The sequence below is a fragment of the Condylura cristata genome, unplaced genomic scaffold, assembly GCF_000260355.1.
Source record: "Condylura cristata isolate star-nosed mole 26May11 unplaced genomic scaffold, ConCri1.0 scaffold00029, whole genome shotgun sequence".
Lineage (NCBI taxonomy): Eukaryota > Metazoa > Chordata > Mammalia > Eulipotyphla > Talpidae > Condylura > Condylura cristata.
Genome location: NW_004567130.1, coordinates 18,133,407 through 18,142,156, shown reverse-complemented (window position 1 = coordinate 18,142,156; position 8,750 = coordinate 18,133,407). Strand labels below are relative to the sequence as shown.

General features: G+C 65.7%; 1 protein-coding gene across 1 annotated transcript in view; it reads right to left on the bottom strand.

Moving 5' to 3' along the window:
- The window catches only part of CAMKK2 (calcium/calmodulin-dependent protein kinase kinase 2, beta), a 15,000-nt gene extending 7,228 nt beyond the window's left edge, over positions 1-7,772 (bottom strand). The window contains exons 1-11 of the mRNA XM_012730850.1: positions 7,762-7,772; positions 5,670-6,126; positions 5,524-5,571; positions 5,326-5,379; positions 4,930-4,981; positions 4,122-4,255; positions 3,369-3,405; positions 2,615-2,636; positions 2,346-2,434; positions 1,342-1,541; positions 803-856 (exon numbers count right to left, since the gene is read on the bottom strand). Coding sequence (XP_012586304.1) covers positions 803-856; positions 1,342-1,541; positions 2,346-2,434; positions 2,615-2,636; positions 3,369-3,405; positions 4,122-4,255; positions 4,930-4,981; positions 5,326-5,379; positions 5,524-5,571; positions 5,670-6,126; positions 7,762-7,772 — 1,158 coding nt within the window. The remainder of the gene's footprint in view (positions 1-802; positions 857-1,341; positions 1,542-2,345; positions 2,435-2,614; positions 2,637-3,368; positions 3,406-4,121; positions 4,256-4,929; positions 4,982-5,325; positions 5,380-5,523; positions 5,572-5,669; positions 6,127-7,761) is intronic.
- Positions 7,773-8,750: the final 978 nt, after the last annotated feature.

The following is an 8,750-nucleotide window of genomic DNA, read 5'->3' as shown; positions in this document are numbered from 1 at the left end:
GCGCCTGCCGCGCTCACGCGGGTCGACTCTGCCGCCCCGGGGCACGTGGCTGTGAGCGTGTCGCCGTCATCTCACGGAGACCACGGGGCTGGGCGGTGACCGTGCTGGGAACAAACGGCCGGATGGGCAGACGCCGCCCCTGCGCACCCTGGAGCCCGCACCCGGCGCGGGAGCCGCTGGGGGCAGTGCTGGGCAGAGGGTGGGAGAGGCGGCCAAGGCGCCGGCGACCCCCGCGACCACAGGCAAACACTCGACAACACCGGCGGCCGGGCGTGCACGGGCATCCGTGCGCAGCACCTTCAGCAGTGTCTCAGGGGACCCGCCTGTGCTGCTCCCCACCGTCTCTGGGGCGTCCTCTCACCCCTCCCCTGTGGCCTGTACCCCAGCTCTTGTGTGTGTAAATGAACCTTTAAATGAAAACAACAGAAGCCCCTAAGTCTCGCGGTCAGACAGGGACAAGAGCCCACGAGGCTGAGGTTACCGGTGCCTGCCCCCGGCCCCACATGGCCCCGGCGTCTGGGAACTCTGCGGGGTAGCGGCAAAGCCGGCGGCCCTGGAAGGCGCATGGCTGCCGGTCAACGGAGCTGCGTCAGGCGCCAGCGTGGGCAGGGTGGGACGCGTCACGTCCCCCCAGCCGCCTGCCCTGCGGCCCGCGGCCACCCCGCCCAGAGGCGCGTCTGAGGGAGGCCGGTGTGCCCATCGGCTGTGGGAATGTCAGGACGCCGCGTTCACCTGTCTCCCCGCAGGGGAGACGCCTACGCCAGGGGCAGCGGCGCACTTGGGGGACAAGACACCCCCTTACCTGGCCAAACACAAAGCAGTATAGCGTCACACCCATGGCCCAGACGTCCAAGGCCTGCAAGAAAAACCCGCGTGAGGGGCGGCGACAAGCAGAGGCGGCCTGGCCTGCGTGCCCACCCGGCTCTGCCAGGGCTGCTGACGCTCAGCCCTGTGGGGCACGCAGACACCGCCCCAGCCCGGGCAGGCACAGACCGCCTGCGGGGCAGTGCCACCCCCAGCTCGCCCTGCTCAGGGCAGGCGTAGAGCCCTCGCTGCACCGACCCCCCCCCCCCCCCCCCCGCCCAGGTTTCGGCGGGGCCCCTGGGAAGTGTTCTTCCGCCAGGCTGGGACGCGGGAGGCAGCCGACAGGGCGGTCAGCACCGCACCCCGCGCAAGGGGCCCGCGGGACAGGGTGGCCGTGCGATCCACCTCTTGCCTCCTGGAAGTCCAGGCTGGCCATCAAGGCCACGCACGGCGGGGCCAGCCCCCGCCCAAGGCCCCACACCCACCACCACCCCCCACCCCCCGGCAGCGCCCATCCGCGAGCAGGGCCGGACCTACCTTCCCGGAGAAGATCTGCCGCGTCTCCGAGAGTGACTCGGGGGCCATGAAGGCTGGTGTGCCAAGAGTGCTGGAGAGCAGCGCGTCGCTGCCCTGGAACTCGCTGCTCACGCCAAAGTCAGCGATCTTCACGTGGCCGTCCTCCCCCACCAGCAGGTTGGACGGCTTGATGTCCCGGTGCACGATCTTCTGGTAGTGCACTGGGGCAGACACCAGGCGGCGCCGTGACCCCGCGGCCGGCCCCGCCCGCCCTCCCACCGGCGGTCACCCGTGCTCTCTCGCTGTCCAGGGCCCCCTGCTCCCGGAAGCGGGGAACAGACACCCTAACTAGCAGCCGCCCACGGAGCAGAGCGGAGGTGGGACACGAGGGGCCGCTCCGGGCCCACGGGCGCCCTCGAGGCCACCGGCAGGCTCACGCGAGCCCCAGCCCGGCCCCAAGCCACCCAGCGAGTGCCCGGGGCAGGCGGTGTCCGTGTGAGCTGAGGCTGGGCATGTGACCAGTGTGCCTTCAGCAGAGGGGACCCTGCGCCCCGAGGCGCCGCTCCCCTGGGCACTGCTGCTGCTGGCGCCCGGGACAGGAGCGGTGCCCACCCGGTCCCGCCGCACCCCGTCACCTGGTTGAGCTCAAGGCCCCGCGGGCGGGCATGGGGACGTCAGGCGCTTGGCCGCCGGGCAGCGCATTGGCGTGTGCGGCTGCCCTGGCCCAGGAGGGACATTTACTGCTGCTTCATACGTGAGGACCGGGGCCGTGTCCCAAGTGTGGGAGCATCGGGGACAATGCCAGGTGCGCCCCCAAAAGCTACAGAAAGTGCCCGACAAAAGGCCACCATGGGCCTTTGCCCTCCTGTGTGGCCGGAGACGGGTGTCTGCTGGTCAGGGGAGGGCCCAGGAGGACGGCGGCCCCTGACTCGCGACGGCTGTGCGCCCCACGGGAAGGAAGCAGGAAGCCTACGCCGCCCCGGCCCCCTGCCCCCCACTCCCGGCCCCCCACAGGCCCTGCTCACAGTACTCGATGCCCTTGATCAGATCCTGGAAGTAAAAACGGGCCTGGTCTTCGGAGAGCGGCCTGAGGGTGGGCACCTCCATCACGGGCCTAGGAGGTCGGCAGCTGCATGAGAAGTGGTCCAGGCGGCGCCCGCCCGGCACCCACCACCCACCCAGGCAGCGCCCGGCCCGGCACCCACCACCCACCCAGGCGGCGCCCACCCGCGCACAGCGCCTCCCCAGGAAGCTCGCCCGCCCCCCCCGCCCCCCCCAGCAGCGGGACACTCACCCTTGGTTAACCAGCTCAAACACTGCGGGGAAGAGAAGGGGCCTGTTACACCGGGGTCCCAGGCCCCGAGAGCAGACCCCTCGGGGGCAGGGCCACGCCGGCGACCACGTCCCAGGTGTCCCCCACTCGGAGTCTGCCTCGGCCTCGCACGCCCACGTGTCGACTGCTGCGGCGTGGTCACGACCCAGCGGCCAGCGGAAGCCGAAGACACGCTCCGACTGGCTGGGCTCGTGGCGGCCCACGCGGCGGCCCACGGCGACAGCGCGTGGCCTGGTCCCATCCTCCGCAGCCACCTCGGCTGATGCTGCCCCGTGGCTTGGACGCTCTCCGGGAGGTGGGAGCAGCGCAGGTCTGACGGCGCCGCGCCCCAGGTGACCCCAAGGAACCGTGCGAGGCCGTCTGAGGCGACACGGGGCTGAGTGCTCCTGATCAGAGGGCAGTGGCGGCCTGACGGGTGGAGACGAGGCGTGGACGGCCCACGGGGCGCGGGGCTGAGGCAGCTCTGGGAAGCCCCGACCCAGTGGACCCCTCCGGCTTCGGCCGCCCCTCAGCCATGTTGGGTTGGACTGCCTGTTCTGCCCCCCACTGTCTCTGACCGCTGGCCTGCGCCCCGGTTCTTACAGATCTTTAAAGACAAGCAAGCAGCTCACAGCCCACTGTCGGGCGGGAGATGGGCACAGCCCCGGCAAGGCCTCTCGGGGCGCTGTGGGGCTGGCTGGCAGGGGAAGGGAGCCCGCCAGGGCGAGGCTCTTACCCATGTACAGATGGTCCTCGCTGGGGTCATCCAGGACCTGCAGGCCACGGAACAGGCCGGAGACAGAACGGGGAGAGAGGGGAGCCGTGAGCGGGGGGCGGCCACACTGCCACGTGCCCCAGTCCGCAGGACAGCCCGGGAGGCCCCAAGTGGCCACCTGGAAGCCAGCACGTTCCAGGCCCCTCCAGGCCCCAAAACAATACCTAGGACCAGGGGTGCGGGGGGGAGGGGCAGAGGGGCAAATTCCCGGCGGACACATGTGCGGGTGGACAGGCCCAGAACACGCGCCCAGCCCGGCCCAGCCCCACGCGCTCCCGGCCCTGCTGGCCGCTGCTTCCCCCTTCCGCCATCTCCCCAGAGGGCAGACACCAGCCTGAACCCCTTGGCCGCCTCGGGGGCCGCATGGGGTGTGGGCACACAGGTGCTCCGGAAACGGCTCGAGTGAAAGAACAGGGTGAGCAGAGGGAGAGGCCGTTGGCGACCGGGCAGTGGGGCCAGGGACGGCCCACGGGACCCAGAGCCTGGCCGGCTAAGCGCCGGCCACCCGGAGCACACAGCCACCCAGGCCTGGCGGAGGTGCAGCCTGCTGGGGGTCGGGCAGCCACGAAGGCTATGCAGGATGAGAGGCGGTGGCCGGCCCTGGCGCCTGGGGCCTGCATACCCCCTGCTACACGGGCTTAGCGCAGTCCCGGAGGCCGGTGACCGGCCTGGGAGCGCGGTCGCCGCCCGTGGCCTGGGCCCCTGGGGCCTCACCTCCACCAGCTTCACCACATTGGGGTGGTCCAGCTTCTTGAGGATGGCGATCTCCTGGTACACTTGTTCGATGGGGCCCCTGGGCTGGACGCAGACCCCCGGAGCCGGCCGCGCACCTCGGGGCGGGGGGCGGCCTGTGGGGAAACACACCCATGGTCAAGGCAGAGGACCTGGACGCAGCTTGTATGTACGTGCAGAGCCGGGGCGCAGGCAGAGCTGTGGGGGGAGAGGACGCCCCAGAGACAGAGCGGGGAGCAGAGCGGGCGGGTCCCTGAGACACGCCGCTGAGAGGGCCGCGGGGGATAGGGGCCTGCTGCGGCCTAGGGTCCCTCCCTGGCCGGGGCCAGACTCGCGCCGCCGGGGCAGGGCGGCTCCGTCCCCTACGCTTGTGTCGTGATCAAAAGCAAATGTTAAGGAAGGTGCAGGGGGGCATCCGGCGTGGGGTGCGCAGATGGAGGACCCCACTGGGCCCCGGCTGGGGCAGGGCGGCGGCTGTCTGGCCACACGTCTGTTGGCCAGCCGAGGTCAGGGGCAGATGTGGGGTGATGCCCCCCACGCAGCCGGGGCCCGGCGGGGAGGGAGCGGAGGGAGGGGACTGCTGGGGCCCCGGGCCGCTCTCCTGGCCGAGCTCGCCCCACGGCCCCTGGAAAGGACTGGCCCGGCCCCTCCCGGCGCACAGCCGTGGCCCAGGAGGCTGCACTGACCGCGAGCAGCCGCCTTGCAGCCGCCTCTCAGCGAGATCGGAGAGCTGCTTCAGGCCACCCCGAGGCCGCTGCCCCGCCCAGGCCTGCCCTGCCCGGCCACTCACGTGGGAAGCCGGCCTGCCGGATCAGCTTCTTCTTGGACAGCACCTTCATGGCCTGCGACAAGAGCATGGCCGGTGGGTGGGGCGCTGGCCTCCGAGGCCCCAGCCCCCAAGGGGCTGCCGAGGCTCCGCAACAGCCCCGCCGGGGCCCACCAGCGGCCAGAGCGGGCAGCTGTCCGGGGCGCGCAGGGCCGGCCACTGCTCATGGGCAGCTGGTCTGTGAGCCCCAAGCCGGAGCCCAGCTGCCAGGAAACCGGCCGAGTCCGGCGCTCTCGGTGCCACGAGGACACGGACGGCCATCGGGGGCAGCCCGTGAGGTCCCTCGCGGCTCCGTGGCGCCTCCCGCCCCCGTGCAAACCAGATCGGACCCCGGCCGGACCGGGGGGCCGCGGGACTCACATAGTAGGTGCTGTCGTTCTCGTTGTAGGCCAGCTTGACCACGCCATAGGAGCCCTGGGCAGAGCAGACGAGGTGAGGCCCGGCCACGCCCACCGGCTGGGCCCCACCACATGGCCGGCCGGACCCCAGGCCCAGTCGGTGCTCGCGGGACGTGGGCGGGCACTGACCTCCCGCCTGGCCCCGAGCACCCTGCCTCACCTTCCCGATTTCGTCCTTCAGTGTGTACTGGTTCAGCTGCACACAGTCCTGGAGCGAGAGGACACGTCAGCGAGGCCCCATGAACACCCTGTCCCGCCCGCGCCCGTGGGGCCTCGTGGGCACGGCCTCCCTCCGCTGCCGCGCACCTGCATGCCGGTGATGGACACTCGGTGGGATTCCACGGTGGGCCGCCGGGGCAGCCGCGGGGAGGGCTGCGGGGAGCCGGCCGGCGAGCAGGGCGGCTGCGGCGCCCCCCGGAGGCCAGAGGCAGAGGCACTTTCCCACAGCGCCGGTGTTTTTAGCAGCTTCACCACATGCCAGCCGACGGCTGCCCAGCGGCTGCCGCGGCCCTCGGGGTTCGCCGAGGGCTGGCTCCTCAAGCCGCACAGCTCGGAACACACACGAGGGCACGCGGGGACCGAGGCGTCCCAGCCAGGGGGCGCGTCGTGGGGGGCTGTGCTGACAGGCGGCTTCGTCTCCGCCGCCCCGCCTCGCGCGAGCAGCACACGCCGCCTGAGAGCCACCTGTCCTCTCGTGGCTGCCTCCCTGCGCCACGTCTCGCCACCTTCCAGGAACTGGGCCGGGGAGACCTCACCAAATTCCCTCCAGGAGCAAAACAGTGTGACCTCATGTGTGAGGTACTTCCACGGGGAGCAGGCAAGGCTAGTAGGTGCCTTGTTTCCAGTCCCAGCTAAGACACAAACACACGTCTCCAAAACAGACGGCCCGGAGCAGCCAAGGTCACTCGGCCCGAGCGGCCACGGGCCTCACACTGTCCCGGAAGGGAGGCCCCCCTTCGCAAAGGAGCGTCTGCCTGTCCTGCTTACTTTAGGATGAAGACACTTTCATGAAAAAAAGCTCGGTAAAACCTGCCAATAAATGTTCGGTCTACACCTTTACTCACGTCATATATAGGGAAAGAAATGAGGTTTTTATCTGCTGTGTTTGTGTGGCATTTTCCCTGGGTGACTGCACTTTCTTTGAAGCTACAAAGGAGCTATCCCTTTAAAAATAAAATATTCTATTCAAGTAATTTTTTAAAAAAGATTATTTATTGCACAGAACTGGGGTACAGGTCAGAGGTACGGGGGCGGTGAGAGGCTTCACCAGAGGCAGAGCGGGGAGCAGAACAGGCAGGTCGACGAAGTGCACTGGGAGGGGGCAGCGGGAGACAGCAGTCGGCTGTGCCCCGACGCCACCCCTGGGTCGGGGGTCAGACCTGTGCTGCGGTGGCTGTGACAGCTTCACAGTGCTGCGCTGTCCCCTGCTGCGCCACCAGGGAAGACCCTGCTTTTTATTTCATTTTTTTAAAAGATTGGACTTCCGTCACCTGAACTTACGTACTTTGACAATGACATCATGAAACTGGCTCTGGGCATAATATCAGTCTGGATTCATAGATACCCTGGCAAACCTGGAGAACAGCCAGCCAGACAACAACAATAAATGGCAGGGAAAAGCCACGAGAGAAATGACTTGTGTTGGCAAGTTCATGGGCATACCAGTTCTGAAACACGATCTTTGGATTAGTGCACATTGCCTCACCACAGAGGAATGAGCTGGCCTTTTAACAGCCTCCCCCAACCCCTCCTATCTTTTCAGAAAACAAGTCTGGAGACTTGAGATGCGTGTCTGTGGCTGGCTGTCCTGGCAGCTGACTGCTGCCACCCATTACAGCATGTAAACAGGCTCAGAAGAACGGAGCCCTGTGTCCAAGAACATACCGCGTCGCACTGCTCTCTGGTATGGCTGTCAGTTCCCAGCTCAAAAAGAAGAGAAAGCGATTTCTAAGACATACTTAAAAATGGGGACTTCTTCCTACTTCTGGCATGTCTAAGCAGCCCCTACTGACTAACCTTCTTGCAGCTAGCAGGTACAGACCATGACGACAGCAGAAGACCGCAACAGAGACTCTGCAGGAAGTGAGCATGAGGCGGGCAGCGGCCCGGCAGAGTTCCCACTTCTACTGACTGGCCACTGGCCAGAGCCCGGCCTGAAGGACGCAGAGCAGAGTCTGGGTCCCCAGCTGGCGGGACGTGAGGGGGGAATCTCGGAGGAAGAGTGCGGGTGTCTCCAATCCTCGGTGTAAGTTCCGCCCAAACCTCTAGCTGAGCCCAGAACTGCGCACACAGCACAGGCGCTGAGCAAGCGGGCAGGGCACAGCGGGGCACACCCGAGAGCAGCCACCTCCCTGCTCAAGCAGGCAAGGAAGCCAGGAAGGGACACGAGCGTGCTCACCAGAGGTCCATGGCTGAAGCCAGAGTCTCTGTAGCACACTACGAGTCACACCGTCTAGGATCTATCCTAAAATTACCTGTCAATATAAGAAAGTATGAAAATGTGATCCCTTCTCAAGAGGAAAATAAAATCTAAAAGACGCTGGCTCCAAAGATGACTTGTGAATGAGCAGACAAGGACATTAAAGAGCTAGTGTAGTCAAAGGCACCAAGAAATAGCTGTTCATAGCCAAAAGACATTATCTGAAATAAAATCTCACAGGAAGGGAAGAAGATCCTGCCCACAGGCTAGAGATGGGCAAGAGTCAAGAACTCAGAGATAAATAAAAATTATCCAATCTGAAGGTCATGAGAGGACACGTGTGGGACTGGGAGAACAGAAACACCTGGAACCTGAAAGACACTCGGCCCAAAGATGAGTCGAAGGAACCATCTCAGCTCCCCTCTCTCACAGGGAGCCGAGGACAGGAGAAACGGCTGAGGAGACGATGGTCGCAGACATCCTAATTTGGTAGAAGACATACACTTACATACTCAAGTGAATCCCAAAGCTTGATTCATGCAAAGAAACCGCAACCAAGCACATCCTAATTTAACTGTTGAAAACCAAAGATCAAAAAAGAATTTTTTTTACTATAACCAGAAAAAACCCACACGCTACATACAAAGAAACATTCCCAAAAGGTTCTCACGGAGGATAACCCGTAAAAAATGGTGTACGAATAGCTGAAGTGATTAAAGAGGGAAAGAAAAACTGTCCATGCAGGATCCCAGACCTGGTGAGATTACGGCCGCGTGATGGACATTCAGCACCGAGACTCCAGCTGAAGAGGCGCAGGTGACGGGGGCTAAGGGAGGACGTCTCCAGGGAGACGGCACAGGGGAGACGGTCTCCCCGCTTTCCTCGGCGCCCACTGAAACGCGAAGCCTCAGTCTTCGAGGTCACGAGCGCCCGGCTGTGGTGGTCGGCGCGCCGGGAGCACAGGGCTG